This window comes from Gopherus flavomarginatus, chromosome 4 (assembly GCF_025201925.1).
Source record: "Gopherus flavomarginatus isolate rGopFla2 chromosome 4, rGopFla2.mat.asm, whole genome shotgun sequence".
Lineage (NCBI taxonomy): Eukaryota > Metazoa > Chordata > Testudines > Testudinidae > Gopherus > Gopherus flavomarginatus.
Window position 1 is genome coordinate 116,382,186 of NC_066620.1, and position 19,804 is coordinate 116,401,989.

The following is a 19,804-nucleotide window of genomic DNA, read 5'->3' on the forward strand; positions in this document are numbered from 1 at the left end:
ATAAAAAGGGAAATAAGGACAACCTGGTGAATTGCAGACCAGTCAGTTTAACTTCAGTACCTGGAAAGATAATGGAGCAAATAATTAAGCAGTCAATTTACAAACACCTAGAATATAATAAGGTGATAAGTAACAGTAAACATAAATTTGTCAAGAACAAATCATGTCAAACCAACCAAATAGCTTTCTTTGACAGTGTAACAAGCCTTGTGGCTAGGGGGAAGTGGTAAATGTGGTATATCTTGACTTTAGTAAGGCTTTTGATAAGGTTTCACATAACCTTCTAATAAGGAAATGAGGGAAATACAACCTAGATATGGAGCTACTATCAGTTAGGTGCATACCTGGTTGAAAACCATTCCCAGAGAGTAGTTATGAGTGGTTCACTGTCAAACTGAAAAGGCATATCGAGTGGGGTCCTGTAATGTGTGTGGCTTTTTTTTTTTTTTTTTTTTTTTTTTGTCTGAAGAAGAGAAGACTGAGCGTGGGCATAAGTTTTCAAGTACATAAAAGTTAGCTGCAAGGAGGAGGGGGATAAAAATTTTCTCCTCTAACAGCTGAGGCTAGGACAAGAAATAATGGGCTTAAGTTGCAGCCAGGGTAGTTTGGAAGTTTCTCCTAATGTCCAACCTAAAGTGCTAGAGTAGTTAAGCACTGGAACGAACTTATGAGGAAGGTTGTGGAATTTCTATCTTTTGGAGATTTTTAAGAGCAGGTTAGACAAACACTCGTCTCAGACCTACCATGAGTGCAGGGAGCTGGACGAGATGACCTCTCGAGGTCCCTTCCAGTTCTGTGATTCTATGCACATGTTTTCCAGGGCAACCATCATATCAATAGTATGTCATGCCATACGATGCCTTATTCAAATCTTGTACAAGAAATCTGTATACAAGGCCACAACAGTATGCCTACAGTCTCATGGCTCTAAAGTGGCAGACTAGCACCACCAGACATGACTTGGATTATAGAAATAGTTTTTTTTTCTAAGTGTTTTGGCAGGAAAGAAAAGTTTTTTTGATAAATTCACATGATAACACTATTCGCCATGGCCAATTAGTTGAAAAATATTGGGATTAGACTGTTTTAGGAGGAGAAAACAGCTAATAAAAATGGTAGGTGTGTGGGGTTTTTTGTTTTGTTTTTTTTTTTTTCCCTTAAACTCAGTTCAGACATAGTATAGCTCCTTTGTTTATGCATCTGATTGCCTGGTTGATTATTCTTGTATATCTTGCTCTACAGACATAAATTGTTGATGCGGTGGTGAATAACATACTATTGATAAACCAGCACATGTGCTAATAAGTACCTCACCATTTTTTCCCTTCTGTCTTTAGCTAGCCTAAGGGATAACCAGCCACATTCTGGGCCCATACAGTGGGTATTGCTGTGTGTATAATTTATGCAGCTACTTTAGAAAATTGGGATTTTTATTTTCAATACTGATGGCAAATTTCCTTCTTTCCTTTCTTTCACAAATGCATTGTGGATGGACATATGGGACCAGGGGTGCTGAGAGCCATTAAACCAACCTGTAAACCCTGTATATGATGGAAAGCACTTCAAGCCAAGGGTGCGGCAGCACCCTTAGTTCCAGCACTTATGTATGCGACCCAATCCTGAACTACTTCCTCTGTCAACACTTGATTTCAACGAGGTTAGCATTTGGGCATATAGTAAATTGTACTTTCTAACCCACGTAGTATACAAAGTAGCACAGAAATTTCAAAAAGGTTAATCTCCAGTGTTATTTGGTGTCTTGTCCTTTAAATTTTGACATGGGGCATCATATCATTCTGTTAAAAATGTAATGTACTGGTAGGTATTTTCTTCCAATATATACTGATCTGGAAAGATTCAGGACTTAATTTATAGGGTTTCAGCATCCAGATTCAATATTCTCATCTGAGCATAACAGTCACAATCGTGTAATTAGGTATGAGTTAGTGGAGGAGGGAGGAGTTGCACCAAAGTCATTTAATTACCTCTGCCACAGTTACCTTCAAAGGTGGTACTTCATTTTATCTAAGCCCATTTGAGAGGGAAGATGACACAGTGCAAAGAGAAAATGTTTTTATTAGGCAGATGGACTCGAATACATAAGATGCAATTTTCAATATGCTCTCATTTATCACTTGAGGAAAAAAATAGCTGATCCATGAGATAAAATACCATTATAATTTCATAGTTGATGAATAAAACCTTATACTGCAGTTTTACCAGCACAAATCTGATATTGATCACAGAATGTATCATTAACTAGATGATTTACAATCGTAGGCAGTTTCCACAAATGCTTAAAAAGTGCTAATATTGGGCCCAATTCTGCATTTTTGTGTGTGTGCACCCAGTACTTCCACTGAACTCAGCAGATATGTTGAGTGCACATGGAATGCAGGTTCAGATCCCTTTTCACATAGCAGAGGGCACAGAGATGGAGGAAATAACAAAAATAAAAACAAGAAGCATCTTGTTTCCATAGAAGTGACAAGGCAAATTATTCTGAACGATGATGATTTGAACAATAAATAATGAGGGTGAAATCCTGGCTCCACTGAAGTCGGTGGAAATCTTGCCAATGACCTCAGTGGAGCCAGGACTTTACCTTGAGAGATTAAAACATTCTTGCTTGCATGTAAACAATAGCAGAAAAACCATTTCAGCATGTGTACATGTGTATTCAAGTGCTGATTAACAAACAAGAATCAGTGCCAACCCAAAACACCAGCATATACAGAAAAGACTAATCATTAAAAATGTCTTCATCTATACATCTTAAAAATCACTTTGAGAGTATGTGTTCTAGAATGGCCACAGTGTTTGATCAGAAATTAGTGTTTCTGTGGCAGAATCATGACAGAGACCTGCATCCTTAACTTTTTTTTCCTTTCTTCCATCCATCCATCCATCCATCCATCCAAAAATTGATCTAGAGAGCTACTGTAACTCATCAGTAAACAGTCTGTTCAATACCACACACTATATTGGCTTTCATTTATATTGGCTGTAGTTTAAAAGAAAAAACAGATGGAAAATTTGCAAAAACAATATTTTTCATCATAAAACAACCATATGAGATTTTACACCATCGCTATTTACCATAGCTGGAGAGTTGGAGTCAACATGACTTCTTAATGACTGCTGTTTGTCTGTCTTGAAACAGTTCCCTGTTAATTTTCATCCGGGTCTCAGGGTTTGATAAGAGCTCCTTTATCTTATTCAGTTTTGAGAACAGGGCCAGCGATTCTCTGTGTAAAGCTTTCTTTATTAAGTCTGATTCATGGCTCTTCCCTAGAGGAAAAGAATGATACAATATATTTTGCATATAACTGTCATTTCTAAATATTAAAGTATGGCATTAATGTATCAAAACAGGCATGTGTTTTCTTTAAGTATTTAGAATTTCACCCATGTTTATTGTATATAAAAAGGTTTTGTGTTGTCAAAAAATATAATTTATGTGAACAAACTTTACTGAAAAGTGAAGAACACTTCGTAGTGTCACATTCAAGAGAAACTCCCATGATATTACCTACTGTGTAATAGTATCTGTGATAAACATCTCTAGTAACTTTTTTAGTTTAGCATTGCCTGCCCTTAGCTTTGCAGCAGAATGTGAAGTTCTCTGCTGCAGATCAAGTGAGCAGTTATGCAGCTCTGCCAAACAATGTAGCTCGCATTGTTTTCATTTATGGCAGGGCGTTGTTCCATGGCCATTCATTGCAGTGCAAAAGGCATGCACAAGGGGTTCAGTTCCTCTTCGAAAGCTATGAAGAGATTCTCTGTAGTTAAGAGCTTGTGAAAGTTTGATCTTTTTCTTTCAAAATCTTGTCCTTTTTTTCCCAATCATCTTTCCCAGCATTCAGTCGTTTTTCAGCAATGCAAACGCTTTTCAAGAAAGTGTTAGCGAGTGTCCCTCGATTCAGAACACATTTCTGGTAAGAGATGTTCACAAAGCATAATGCAAGTCAGCCAGCATAATTTAGCAGATCTGAACAGGCAGCTGGGACACGTTTTGATGGTTATTCTTGGTGGATTTGTGCTTCCTTGGCATTCTCACAGTGATCACTTTCTGTTATCACTATCATTTTTCATTCCTATTGCCATTAGCTGCTTCCTCAGTTTTCACTGGGCTTCCATCTGTCTGTCTGTTTTTGTTTTGAGTTTCTTCTAGATACTGCTGTACAGCCTTGAGGACTGCGTTCTCCACCAGCTTTTTGCTGAGGCTCACCAATTCCGCATCATCTGGCTCTGCCCCATTCTTTTCACCTACATACCATAACAGACAAGAGAAGTAACTAATTGCCATGGAAAGATAGCGCACACACAGTGTATCATGATACAGTGTCTGAAACATAAGTCTACATATTAGGTTATCAGCTGGATTTTAACTTGTTTTGTTCTTGAATTTGTAGAAATAATTACCCACTTTAGAAGACTTGGGCCAAATATGATGCGTTAAGCCATGTATAAATCTACCAAACTGCAAATATTCAACTTCTCATCTAAAATTATAATATACTTTGTAAACTAATAAATATAAAAGCATCTCAGTCAGAAAGCTGGAAGTGATATTAGCTGCTTAAATCTTTTTCCTTAGCAAACACACTTTAAATTCAGATATTTAAAACAGTACCAGTCACAGTTAATTTACAATTTACTAATGCTCTGGAATCTAGTTACGATATATTTGTGTTATCCTTTTGTTTTAAAAATGAATAGCCTCCCAGATGTTTGTAGTTAATCCCAAGAGTTCCTCATTGGAAAAAGGAGGCCTATGGCTAACTCTCCCCCCCCCCCCAAAAAAAAAAAAAAAGGTGTTACAGCTAGTCAGAAAACTTTAACTTAAATGCAAAAAATTGAAAAAATATTTTGTACTTTTTCCTTGGTTTCTGACAATCTCTGATCCTTGCCAATGTAAATTCAGTAGTTTGTTCATGGATATCTGCTTATAAAAGTAAGAGAGACAAGGTGCAGCTGGAGGTGGGTGGTTAGCAGGTTATAGATTGTCATAATAAGCCATCACAAAGTGATCACTCGACATCTGATTTATCAGTGCTCATCCTCAAAAGGACACCTGCACATCACTTTCAAAAGAGAAGCCTTGGAACTTAAATTCATAATTTTGCTATACACTAAATATCATGGACTGAATAAAGACACTGGATTTATGGATTACTGTAACAACTCCGCTCCCACAGCTGCTCCCCCCCTTCTTTTTGCCCCTATCACTGGAGGGGTTTTAACAGGCCACTTCACCTTGAATGGTCCCTTAAGTAAGTAATGTACATTTTATGCTAAACAATCTGTTCCACCTTTTATATAGTTGTGACACTTTGAGGACTGGTCTATACTCCAGACTTAGGTCAACGTAAGGCAGGTAACTCTGTATGTGTCTACACTATAATGGTGCTCCCGCCGACGTAAGTAGGCTTACTACATTGACTTAACAAGTCCACTTCCGTGAGAGGCGTAGCATTTAGGATGATGTAGTCAGGATGATGCAGTGTCCAAGTAAACACTGTATTACTTACATCACGTGTTGGCTGTCAGCCCTGTGTGGGGCTTACAGCTGGAGCCCTGGGGTGGGGGCTCCATTTGTGAGCCCCATGCAGGACAGGCGGGGCTCCAGCTATCAGTGCCCCACAATGCCCCACACAGTTAAGTCAAAAGAAGCCCTCCTGATGAGGACCTGCACTACTGATAGGAACATGAAACACCACTTTAATTACTACAGTGGCTGTATGTCGACTTAACTTTGTAGAGTAGATGTGCCTTGAGTAAATTTCCCCGACCTGAAGAAGAGCTCTGTGTAAACTTGAAAGCTTGTCTCTCTTGCCAATAGAAGTTGGTTCACTTAAAGATATTACCTCACCCACTCTGCCTCTCTAATATCCTGCGAGCGATACAGCTACAGCAACATTGCATATGAAAGTAAGAAGCTAGTCATAGGACAGGAAAAAACAATAACAAAAAACCCCTGGCTACAACAACGCTGCATACAGCCAAGGAAGACAGACCTGGCATGTTGTGATTGCTGTATGACTTTACCCACTGCTTGGCTTTTAGGGCCTGACGTTCACTGACGACTTAATTTGCACCCACAAATTTGCAAACTTTGTTTTTGTTCAGTAAATATGATGCTGTGCATGATGTTTAGGGGCTATATTTTTTAATGACCCTTTATGGAGTTAACATTCTGTAGCAAGTAGATGCTAGTTAGTGACACACATCTGCTGAGCTAGATATTACTGTGGCTTTTCACCATAAAAACTTTGTTTTATTATTCAAAAGCTAAAATTTAGTTTCCTTTACCTGTAAATTTACTTACCGGTAAGTCTGACAGCAGATATTGAGTGACTACAGACATAAAAGAATAGTATTCTACCCTGTGGTAGCAAAGTCTTGATGAAAATGCAAGATAGTAGAAATGCAGTTTGAGTTTCATTAAAATCATTATATTAATGTATGCACAGAGTACAAGGAAACAGAACAGGTCATTGCACTTTTCAGAAGAAGTTTCCATGATAGCTGTTGGGTAACATTATTGCTGGATTTAAGAGCTATGTTTTTGATCCTAACAAGTGCTGAGAACCTGCAACTCTCAGTGAAGTCAGTGGTAAGTGTAGGTACTCCTGCAGTTCTGAGGAAGTGGCCCTACATCACTGTTAATATGCAGAAAATGATTGATTAGGAATGGAAGCCATTAGATGCCATTAGAAGGAAATCATTAAGCCTATTAAGAAATGTAATTTTTGCTTGTACAGCAGCATATGATTTCATACGAATAGACAAAATTCCCTTATGAAAATATTCGCTGCATTATTTCATAAATTCATGTGTATATGTATACAAATAACTTCTCAAATATATTTTAAGAAGTTTCTTCACATATGAAAAAGAAAAATAAGACTACACTTATGGATTTGGTTTTTTTACGTATACAGTAACTCCTCACTTAGTCGTCCCGGTTAATGTTGTTTCATTGTTACATTGCTGATCAATTAGGAAACATGCTCATTTAAAGTTGTGCAATGCTCCCTTCTAACGTCGTTTGGCAATCACCTGCTTTGTCCACTGCTTGCAGGAAGAGCAGCCCGTGGCAGCTAGCTGGTGGGGGCTTGGAACCAGGGTGGACCGGCAGCCCCCCATGAGCTCCCCACTCCTCTAAGTTCCCTGTGCAGCACCTGCCCAGCAGACTAGCAATTGCAGCAGTCCCTCCCCCTACTGCCATGTGCGGCTCCTGCCCTCTGCCTTGGAGCTGGTCCCTGAGACTCCTGCTTGGTGTGCGCATCACACACACACACACACACACACACTGTGTGTGTGTCTCTGCGATGCTGTCTCCCCTCCGTCCATTCCTGCTGCCTTGTAGAGTGTGTGTGTTAACCCTTGAGGGCTCAGCCAATTGCTAGTTCATCATTTAACAGTAAGACATTCCCTGGGAAATATCCCTCCCTCTGACTCCTCCACCTCAACCAAGCTTCACAATCATCATCACTGTGTACCAGTATTAAATTGTTTGTTTAAATTTATACTCTGTGTAAATATATACTGTGTGTGTATGTATGTGTATACATATGTATTAAAAAAAATACAATAGTCTGGTGGAAAAATATTCCCTGGAACCTAACCCCCTCATTTACATTAATTTTTATGGGCAAATTGGATTCATTTAACATCATTTCGCATAAAGTTGCATTTTTCAGGAACATAACTACAACGTTAAGTGAGGAGTTACTGTAGTTCACGTATGTACAGTAGAGTTCTACTTGTTCTCTAGCTGTGACATGTTCAATACTTACCAACATCCTGACACCTATCTCTGAAGTTCTGTTTTGCCACTCGAGATCAACATGAAACCGAAATTCGTGTAGATCTCTCTGCATGTGAACAGCACAAGTGAATTTAGTGTAAATTTGCCTCGAACCAGTGCTATGGACTGGAGTATGGGGAGGGGTTTCTAGGTACACAGAACTCAAACACCTGGAGCTGTATTCATCAATGTTGTGAATTTTTACATCCCTACCGTCCCTAACTTACACCAGTGTGAGTGCCTGGAGGATGTTACAAGTTAATTAGTTATGAAGGTATGTCTTCCTCTAGTGCAATCACTACTACAGATCCTGTTCTTCCATGACCTCCGCAAGAAATGGCCAAATGAAGGAAGGATTGAAGGGCAGTTCGGTTGTATTAATGTATTTAAGTATAGAATGTGCATGCTTTAACTACATCCCTTTTCTCTCATCCCATTGCTTGTCTAATTCTTACATTTGTAAGCACTCTGGCAGCAGGACAGTCATCTTTTCTGAGTGGATAGTGCCTAGTACATCATGGGCACTACCAGAATACAAATAAGTAAGTCGTCATGGTAGGTGCAGTACGAAATGGGGCTCTTAGAAATGCAAAGAAAGGGTTATGTTTTTGTGACCTGAATGTCAGCTTGTGTCACACGCTTATACCTGTTGCCTATGCTGTGCCATGCCGATGCTAACTTGTTGCATGACCTGTTATGGTGGTGTGTGCTGTTGCTGCACCGGCATGTATTTTGAGAAGATATATATTTTGAGAAAACAATTTCTGAACACTGTGGGAGAAAAGAGTAGAATCAATAACAAATGAATAAATAAATGCTTCATTTTGCTCATCCCAGAAGTGTCCAATTTTCCAAAAGATCATACCAAATTGATATTGTGTGTGTGTGTTTCTCAGTTTATTCATGCTGAGCAGAGCTCTTATTAATGCTTGAAATTTCAGCTTGCAAGAGCCAGAACAACTGTTCTAAAATGCCTGTAACATTTGTAAATGAGATTTATTCTCCTCCAGTGTGCTGGTATTACTTAGCTATGGATGTGAACCAAAATCCCCAAAGAAGGCTCCAAGTTTGGATCACAGTTCACATCTTTTACCTCTCTTTAATGGGCTAGATCTAAATACTAATTCAGGACTCCCTTAACTTAGAGACAGGGTAGAGCTGAATCTGGATTTTGAAATGCCATGTATGGAGTTGTTCAGATTTGGAGGTTTGGGGTCTCCTGTTCCAGAGACCGAGTGGGACATAGAATTCAGACCTGGGGTCTTGATTCAGATCCAACTCCAGTGTAGATAACCAATCCATTTATATGTACGTGCTAGGGATATTGTATTTTTGTCAGAACTGCCAGTAGAGCTATCCCATAAAAAGCAGGCCTTGTAACGTCTTACAACATCTAAAAATAAGCAATATTTTATATTATATAATGTAAAATAAGCAATAAAATACTCCAGGAAGACCACTGAAGTGCCAAAATCTCATGATATAGGTATACTGTTTCTGGCCTTGCTTTCACCAACAGGAGAATCTCTGATTATGGCTCAGTGATGCCCACCCTGGGGCAAATTGAAACTGATTTGTGGGGTTATAACCAGGAAAATAAAAAAACAGTTGGAAGGCCTATGTTATGACAGGAAAGTTTTTTATAGTGAACACTCAGGGGAATGCTGTGCTGCTAAAACATAGCCATGTCTCACCATTAGCTAATCCATTACCTAATACTGTTTTACAAACTGTATATTTAGAAACCCCACAGTCACTCAGGCAAGCTTTTAAAACTCTTATCAAATTCCTATGAAACACTTCATGATTTAATTTTTTCAGCTGGCTTTGCCTTGTTACTGACTTCCCGGCTATTGATGCATAAACATAAAGGTGTCTGTTTTAGTGCTAGCCTCTCTCTCTCTCTCTCTCCTGCTCGATTTAATCAGTGATCTGCAGTACACTCTGAGACATCACAATGACTCAAGATAGGCCCATCCTGAAAAAAGCAAATAAAGCCAGCATAAGGCATTGCTTGTATACAACAGAGTATCGGGCCAATAATCATAAGCACCAATAAGTATTGCAGGAAACGCACCTCCCAGCAGCTGCCGTTAAACTACTGTTGGATATACTGGGGGACAAGAGAAGCCAAATGTTGGCCATTTTGGCAAGGTTATAGCCAAACAGATTCTTTATGTTCACAGACCCAATGGCAGTGTCCTCTTTGTGAGTGACTGTCTCCCAGTACAGTCTCACTAGAGACCTATCTGCTGCAGATGTCATATTTACAATGTGCATGTAAATGTGGAATCCCCCTGCCTAGCTGCTCTATTACTTTGTCCTCAAAGTGCAGCAGAAATGCAGTTTCAGCTACATTCAACTTCATATGCCTACAGAATATAGGACCTGATCCAACATCCACTGAAGTCTATGCGAGTCTTCCCAGTTCCGGCAGTGAGTGTTGGATTAGGCCTATAGACCTGCAAATACAATTGTGACATTCTATAGAATGACTGCCCCGTGACTGAATGACATAGTGAGGGTGAGGAAGTGATAATGAAGAGCACTGTATGTGTACACAGGGCCGGCACTTCCATTTAGGCGACTTAGGTGGTCGCCTAGGGCACCAGGATTTGGGAGGGCGGCAGACTGCTCCGGTGGACCTCCCGCAGGCGTTTCTGCGGACGGTCCGCTGGTCCCGTGGCTCCGGTGGAGCATCCGCAGGCACGCCTGCGGCAGGTCCCCCGGAGCCGTGGGACCAGCGGACCACCCGCAGGAACGCCTGCGGGAGGTCCACTGGAGCCGCGGGACTGGCGAGCCGGCCCTGCCCCTAGGGCACCAAAAACCCTGGTGCCGCTCCTGTGTGTACATAACATTTTGTATGCACACACCTGGTAATCAGCAAATCAGCTCTGCATTAAACATTTCCTTGTTAATTAGATGTAGAGCAAAAGCTGTCTTGAGCAGTCACTTAATAAACTGACCCAAAGTAGTTGCTTAGCAGTGACAGTTTGCTGTGAAATTACACTATTATGATGATTATGTTTTAGTTTCTGGTTGTGCTCACAATGTGCTAGGCAATGGAAGAAAGGAAAGCATGATCCCTCTCCTAAAGATTTTGCAATCTAAAAGCATTTGGTATAAATTAAGTTATTCTCTTCAGACAGGAGATTCCCAGTCCTGTACAAATTTCACTGTGCCTATAAATAGCCAAGAATAAACTGTTCTGCTAAACCACTCCACGAGTGAGGGCAGGGGTATATGAGACCTTAGTCCTTAGACTTGTTAAAAAGAGGACAATTGTGGGATTCTCTTGATATATCTGAGTCTCTACTAAATGTTCTGTCTCATTTCCTGCTAAATGAGATCTGTTTATGAGCCAGGATAGTTCTCCATTAAATGTGGCTTGAAATGGCACTCCATTGCCTACACTGGAGCTGAATACAAGGAAGCAAATGCAACAAAAAATCCCACCTTCAGGAAATAATTACCATGTTAAGGGCTGAAAGAGAGTGAAAGCTTCATTGTTCTGAATCATTGCGTCTCTTGAACTCAGAATCTGACTTCTCCAGATGTATCTATATTAAGTATGCTTTCACTCTCTCTCCCCAGGTTGTGCAATTTTGAACATATTTGTAAATTATGGGGAAAGAGCCAAACCTTAATTGTCAGGCATTTTCATATAATTCCAATTAAAGAAGATCTGAACTATGAAATATAGCTATAGGCTACTTGGACTTTCAAAGGAAAGTAAAAATCAGTACCTCCCGAAAAGCAGTTTATAGACAGAAATATAATTGCTACCCAAGAGCATGGCCACAAAAGACTACAAAAAGGCAAACTAACTATGAAAAATAAAAACAAGAAAATCATAGTCTGCAAAGTATTTTTAGTGTATTTTGATTAAACTAAATTAACCTCTGCACCTAATGGAACATAAACTTCATAACTGAGTTCAATAGAGCATTTTATGAAATCCAGGGCCACCCAGAGGATTCCAGGGGCCTGGGGTCTTCGGTGGCGGGGGGCCTCTGCTTTGGCAGTAATTTGGAGGCAGGGGGTCCTTCCGCTCTGGGACCCGCCGCCAAAGTGCCCTGAAGACCCGTGGTGGGGGCCACCCGCCGAATTACCACCGAAGCAGGACCCGCCGCCAAAGTGCAGCCGGGTCTTCGGTGGTAATTTGGCGGCAGGGGGCCCCTGTTGGGGGTCTTCAGGACACTTCAGGGCGGGTCCTGCTTCGGCGGTAATTCGGTGGCGGAGGGTCCTTCAGCCCCGGAGCGGCAGGACCTCCTGCCGGCGAAGACCGGGAGTAGAAGAAGCTCTAGGGGCCCAGGCTCCATGAGAGTTTTCTGGAGCCCCTGGAGCGAGCGAAGGACCCTGCTTCAGGGGCCCCGAAAAACTCTCTCACGGAGCCCCTGCAGGGCCTGGGGCAAATTGCCCCACTTGCGCCCCCCCACCCCGAGCGGCCCTGATGAAATCTGTGGAAAGGAAAAATAAAATGTGACCACTCTTTTCTAAAACTAATTTTAATGCCACACAGTCCTTTGCAGCAGGACAATGGAAGAAGAAGAAACTCGAGGGCAACACATTTGTTCTTGTTTTTCATTTATTTTTAGCATGAAACAGTGCTCACACCATCAGTTCATGAATAGGTATTTAATAAATAAAATGATTAGCAGCCTCCAGGAGAGGATAGATTTTTGTTTAGAAATTAGGATCCTATGTTTGAATCAGTTGTCCTTACTACTTACGTTATTCCTAGCTCAATCAAATAATTCTCAAACCATTTTCCATCCAAACATAATCAAGATTTTTTTTTCTCTGTAAATTACACTTCTTTTGTAGCATGAAGTCTCACCAAGCTTATAAAGCTGTATCCATTCTCTGACACCTTGATGACTAGACCATCTCTACCCTGCCCACCACTCCCAACTCTCAGTCCTGCTCATTTGACTCCTTTCTTTCCTTCTCCATGCACCCATGAATGCACTAAATCCTGTCGTTTCCTTGTTGACAGTGTAAATCTTCTGCCCCTCTGAGTTGGCAGCAACAAGGGCCGGGTTCAGTATCCAGGGGTTCCGTTTCAATAACACAATGCATAACCGGCTCGAGCCCTCACCCAGTGACCTGGGACACTTACATACCACTCCCTCGGGCACCTCTAGGAGGCAATACGTCCCCACTCACAAGCACGGAGTCTGAGTGTAGCAAAATCCTTTTAATAAAGGAGGGAAACAATGCGGCATCATGTTGGAGAAACACCACAAACAGAATTATAACACAAACCATAAGCAAAAAACCCGCCTCCAAGTACGTTTGGCCATGTCTTTTCCCCCTTAGGGTCTTAAGTCCAATCACCCCAAAGTCCAACAACCCAAAAGTCTCTGTTTCTGGTCAGTGCCACCCCAGAGTTCAAAAGTTTATCTGCAGAGTTTTTCCCCCTCCCACTCCCAGCCTGGGTGGAAATGGGGGGGGCGTACACAGGGTGTTAAGGGGCACCCTACGTGGGCTAGGGGCCAACTGCTCTGCCTCTCCATGGAGTTCTGCTGCAGCCTTCTCCACGACCAGCTCCACTCCACCAGCCAACCCTGCAAACTGCTCCACTCCGCTCACTGTTCCGTGGATTGCTCCAACGTGCTGCAAACTGCTCCGCTCTGCCAGCTGCTTAGCTATAGATCTTCAGGCTCCCCCACTAGTTAACACAGCACTCAGTGATCTCAGCTCAATAAGCTTAGATCTTTTAGTGATTTCAGCTCTTAGTGATTTCAGCTTGTAGTAGGGGAGTCCAGGTGCTGGTGCACCATTGGCCCAACATGAATTCAGCTCAGCAGCCTCTAGATGGATTCCTAATGGATTCAAAATTAGCTGTGCTCTTCAACAGTGGAGAGAGGAGGATGTGCAACTGGTGTTCCAGGCCCTCAAAAGGGGCCCATACCATCAGGTACACACACCAGTCCCCAACCTCTCTCCATTCACTGGGTTTTGGCACCCATATCCCTTGTCTAGCAAGCACCACCCACCTGATGGTGAGACATCTCTGTCACAAAGCAGTCCCACAGTTCCTCATCCACACAACCAGGGTGACAATACTCCATTCCTCCCGCCCCAACAACAAAGAAACTGGGGATCTCAGAGCTGTCAAAACAACCATCCCAGGCTGCCGCAGGCCACGCCAGGCGGGGTGAGTGTGCCAATGAAAATACCTGAAATTCCCTTCCACACTCCCGACAATTCACCACCAGATGTCAGGGCAGAGCCCATCCTGACTCTGCTTACAACAGTATCTCCAAAATCTATCCCTTCCTCTTTAGTGTCCTGGCAGTTTTGTTATAGCACTGTGTTGACTTGCAGCACTATATAGATAAAATCCAAACGAACTTTGTTTTGAAACAACATTTAGAAATCTAGAGCCAAATTACCAGCTGATGTAAATCGATGTAGCGCGCCCCCCACTCCCTATCGGTGGAGCTATGTTGCTTGGCACCAAATGAGCATCTGACCCCTAATTTCCATCAGGTAAAAGGGTTCTATTTTGGTTTTTATCTCTCTTGCTCAGTCTCTGATTTTTTTTAGAAAATTTTTCTCAGCCACTTTGTAGGTCAGGAGCTAGGGAATAGTGCCACAATCCTGTCCCATTGAAACCAGTGGGAGTTTTACCATTTAACTTCAGTGGGAACAAGATTAGACCCTCAAAGCATTAGTAGATTGTTTTCTCCTCCATTCTATCTAAGTGACAATGTATTTGATCCTAAAATTTTCTTTGCCGTCAAATTTTTTTCATGTGGAAAAATTCTCCTACTTCTGCTTTGGCCAAGAGAGGAGAAAAATGAAAACATTCAATAGAGGACAGATATGGGGATCCTATGGTGTTCTCTCTTTAAGGCAAGTAAGCTCACTCACCCGTTTTGAGATTCCTGCATTAGGTAAATAAAGTCTAATCCTGTAATCTGTTCTCCTCAGTTTTAAATGTGAGTTGCACCTGTATAAAGACTGAAGTAACGGGACATTTTAAAATGGGGAATTTTGGGGATGAAATGACAGGCATCACTTTGAAATTCCATACTTTTACTTATTTATTTGCATTGAGCACATCAAAGGATGAGGACCCTATTGTGCTTGCGCACACAAACCAAGATGGTCTCCACCCCAAAACTCTTACAATCGAATTATAAAACAGAAGACAGGTGAATACAGCACACCAATCGGGTCACAACAAGGTGGTAGTGAGTCCATCAGATGAGAAGCTTAATATTGTCTGAAAATATGTAACAATGGAAAAAAATAACTTTCATTGTAACAAGAAAACTACCTTAAATTAAGCACAGATTTAATCATTTGAAGTTGTTAAAATGATGTCACTAAATAGGAACTGGAATTACAAAAATACAGCTTTCATCTCGTACTGAAAGAAATGGCCAAACCAATTTGGCTTGAATGCTGTATAAAAAGTAGACGGGGAAGGGTGAAATGGAGAAGAAACTCCTATTGATTGCTATAGCTAGATTTTATGGTAATAGCTTAATTGGAGAACAAAAGATGTTATTCATTTGCTGATTCTCTTCAGCCACTCTTTTGTACAGTACCATGGAAAATCTGTCTGACATGTAATATGTATTTGTTCAAGGCTTGTGTTTTCTATTAAAGTGGAAAATTGAAGAAAATGTCACCTTTAAAAAAAAAAAGCCATGATGTGAAACAGAATAAGTAACAGAGTAACAGACCATGGCATAATTTTAGCAAAAATGTACAATCATAAGTGAGAACAAATACTTTGCCTCATGTCTAAGTCTGTTAACCCTTAGGAAACTAATTTAGTGGCTAGGTGGATTTCACATGGGACAGCTAATACCCTAAGGGCTTGGGTGGGCATTAGGAGAAGATGTATTTGTGGAGGGATGGAGACTCTGAAATGGCAGGGATGCAGGTCCCGGTCAGGATTGTTGTCTAGAATGAGTTTGGTCTAGCTCTGCCAGCACCCTAAACATCAAGCTCCTCTCCCTTGCTCAAACCAGGCAGTAATAGAGGAGTGAGCACGCATCTCTGCAGAAGAGGCCAAGGGAGGGGGAAATGCTAACACAAGGATGTTATGTCATTGCTATAGACTGACAGGAAAACTACATTGTTAGTCAAAAGGAGGACTTCTTATAGTGAAATCCTTGGTGGGATTCTGTGACACACTCCAGAACCATTTAAAGGGACATTATCAACTAGTTGAAGTCCAAAATACTAATCTATCTTTAAATGTTTATAACAAGTAGGGGATGTCAGCTGGATTCTAAATATCTTTTAGGCCATTTAGTCAACCTCGTTGCGGTCAATAATTCCCCATAATATATTTTCTATTACTTTGTTCAGTCTAGTTTGAAATGTTCCATTTCTTGTTGTAAAGAAACTCTGCTTCCTCCACCAGATCTATAAACTTAGTCATGTCAGTAGAACCCCAACACTAACCAAATTTAAAGAGGGAGGGAGTCAAAGACGTGAATCATTTGTAAATTAATAAACCTGAATCTCCCAGTGTGACCTTATCTGACCTTTATCTTGTTAAGATGCCCCTCAGGATAACAACTGTATCTTAACTTCTGTCCTGTATAGCACTTATCAAATAATATAGGCTGGCATTTGTGAAAATGATTAAGGAAGTCAGGCATCTAAATCCCAATGAGACTTGGATGCTTACCTCCTCCTCTTGGCCCCTTTGAAAATCTGCACCATAATGTCACAAGGGGTGAGAATTCTACCATTTCCCTTGGGAAACTACACCATAAACCAATACCTCTCATTAACAAGAAGTTTTCCCTGAAATTCATCTTAAATATTCCCTTTCTCTCATCCCATTACTCATAGCTTATAGTTATACTATTCTATGCTATACCATCCTAAATTATTTTCTATTCTCAATGTATGCATACTTAAATGGTTATCATGTGACTTCTTCTTAGCCATTGCTTAAGCACAATATATATCTAGTTAGCCCTTTTAATCTTTCCTTTTTAATCAATCCTTCCAGCTGCCTTCTCACTTCTGTAGTTTTTGGTAAAATTTTCAAAAGAGCCTAAGCCATGTTTTCAAAACCCAATATCTTTCAATGGGATTTAGGCTACTAAAGTAACTTGGGTGCTTTTGGAAATGTAACTTCCTTCTCTGAACTTCTTCCATATTATCATTTTGTAATATTGTCCACAACTGAACACGGTATTCCAGGTGGAATTTTGTAAGTGCTGTATCTAAAGGAGATATCTCCTGCCTGCTCTACCTTAATGGGTTTGAATATATAGCAATATAACACTGGCCTTTTTTATTGTTTTACCTCACTGTAAACTTGTCTCTCACTTTTGTTCATTTTATCCCATTGTGTTTTTTCCCCCTTACTGCTTCTAGTTCAGCTTTTATTTTTTCAACTGGGGAAACTTCTGTACTCTGCAGATAAAATCCATATTCTGTCCTCTCATTTTTATGCAGCGTTACAATTGACCTGAGAGGGGATAGAAAATGGCCTAAAGATAACACTAGACCGGCAGAAAAATATGAAATTTGAGAGTCTAATTGTTAGTCTGAGTTCCAGCTACTGGAAGTTCCAAATCGCAATGAAATTATGGTTTCTCTTGTTTTTGTTACATTTTTACACTATACAAGGGCTTCCTGAAATCCACTAGCTCTTTTATATGGGAGTCCTTGTTATATTTACAGAATATCTACACTGAGCACATTGAATGCAACTGTTTACGCTTCAGTGGAATTGTACCAGCAGAGACTCTGGCCCCAAGTGTCTCTTCCATGAGCATGGTACCAAATGACAATGGAAATCCTGTCTGAGTATACTTTCAGAATACATAATACTAGCCCCAGAAGCCTAAGGAGGCACAGTTTATTTCTCAGCCCTGAAAAGCAGTATTGAAGACTCCTTCAAAGTTGCCGTTTGAGGTGATGTCTACGAGTGGATCTTGTTGACTAATTTATCTCTACGATGATTCAAAGTGATTAACAACACAAACTCCCTTTTTGAGACAAAGTAGTTTTATGGAAGCTTTTATAGTTGAGGGTAGTGTGGAGTGATTTAAAATAGGGTTTGTTTCGTATTTGGATACACATTCTGTTCTCTCTCTCTCATTCATTCATTACAAAGAGTTAGAGGAAAAATCATGAATACAGGTGATGGGCATCCTTGCCAAACTACAAACAGAAAAAGGTGCATGAAAAAGAAAAAACTTAACTCTCTAGCTTGCTTGTTTTTGGAGCATAAGAGTTGGGCCTACAGTTCGGGGGAACAGGTATTGCCGCAGGGTTTCTCCTGGCACAGTAGCCTGTGGTAATTTTAGTCTCCTCCTTCCTAGACGAAGGAGGGACTGTAGCCCTTCTTGATGTTGTGGTGGCATGGGAGGATCACACTTTCTTTGGCATTTTCTGGGACTTATAGGGTTACAAGTGTAGTCTGCTCCTCAACTTGATACCTCTGGAGATCTTCCAGGCAATTAAAGGGTTCTCCGGTTTCATTCCCCAATAACATGGTCCAGTCTATGTTGAATGGAGGCAAGCCTGACCTTTGGTCAGTCTGGGAATTCCTGTCTCTTAGTGGTAGTTATGTAACCACATACATCACTAGACTGCAACAGATGTCCTTCTGAACATGTGAAAAACATAGGATTAGCAGATGACTCCACAGATGTGGTTTCAGACCCTCCTCTCTCTGTCAGAGTACAGTAGGTTAAGTTTCTTTAGGACTCTATACATTCTAGATGTGAACATTCTAGATGTGATCAATGTCCAAATAACTATTTTGGACTTTTACTTTACACATTTTTTCACTTATCCATATTTTATTCTCTTAACATTTCTTAAAATATTCTGGGATTTTTATTGGCAAAGAATTTGGCAAGTAACAATTTTACTTAATGTGATCAGGCGAAGGTTCATTTCTGAGGGGAAAGAGCTGTTCTAGAAGCTATTAATATAAATCTCACATAAGCTAAAGAACAATTAAAGTTTACACGACCTAAAGAAAATGGAAATGTATTCTAGCACAGTGCTGGAAGCAACATGGGAAGTGCCCCAATGGCCTGAGAAAGAGGCGTCTTACTGTTATATCCGAGTGAAAATAAAGTTCTAGGATTAGGGATTTCCATTATCAGATGGATAGGGACCAGAAGATATCTGTCTAGAGCATTCACTGACAATATAACAGGACTCTAACCAGAGATAATCAAGACTATCCGATTATAGTTTGGGATAATGAATAAGCAAAGTTATATTATAATTTTACTTTATTTAGCTGTGTATTGGAGTACAATAAGCAGCATTTCTTTAAGATTATAATAGCCACTCCCACCTAGTCTTACTTCTGTTACAATACTAACATAACTAAGGTTGTATTTGAATCACGTTAATAAATGAATTAGTAGCTTTAAAGAGAAAAAGTTGCAGGTCTATATGCAGTATATTTGGTGGGAGCATAAAATCATGTTGATTATGAGCAACTGTGTCTAGCTTGTACATTTGTTTCAGTCCATTTTTTAAATCTAAATAAAATACTATCCCCTTTCTAAATAGTAATACAGAACAGTTATTGAAGTTACTCTCTGGTTTTGAGTTGGCAAACATTAGTTCTATTTAAGCAAGTTTAGTCTTTGTAAATGTCTTACTTTCCCCTCCCCTTCCAGCAATTGGGGCAGACCTGAGAGGTATGAGAGGATCTGGGATCTCAACAAATCAACAATTACTGGAAGAAAACAGTATGAATATCTATCTTTGTCTCAGCTCAGATATGCTCTCTTCTTGATTTAAAGACCTATGTTGGAAGACTCTTGCCAGAGCAGTGGGTAGCAGAATGGTAGTCTGACTCCAATCAAACCTTCTCTCCCCATGCCTCCTGGAAGATCCTATCTTATTTGTAAAGAGGATGCCAGACTAGCTTGACAAACATTGGCCTCCCATCTGAAGCAATATCACTGCTATTTATAGAAGTAGTGCTAGTAAACAGGGTAGTTGATATTTTCATCTATCTTCCTG

The 19,804-nt window shown here is 40.5% G+C and overlaps 1 protein-coding gene across 3 annotated transcripts in view; it reads right to left on the reverse strand.

Moving 5' to 3' along the window:
* Nucleotides 1–3,204: 3,204 nt before the first annotated feature.
* The window catches only part of AKAP7 (A-kinase anchoring protein 7), a 145,200-nt gene continuing 128,600 nt past the window's right edge, over nucleotides 3,205–19,804 (reverse strand). For all 3 annotated transcript variants that reach the window (XM_050949987.1, XM_050949986.1, XM_050949984.1), the window contains one exon: nucleotides 3,205–4,269. In XM_050949987.1, coding sequence (XP_050805944.1) covers nucleotides 4,085–4,269 — 185 coding nt within the window. In that variant the 3' untranslated portion in view covers nucleotides 3,205–4,084. The remainder of the gene's footprint in view (nucleotides 4,270–19,804) is intronic.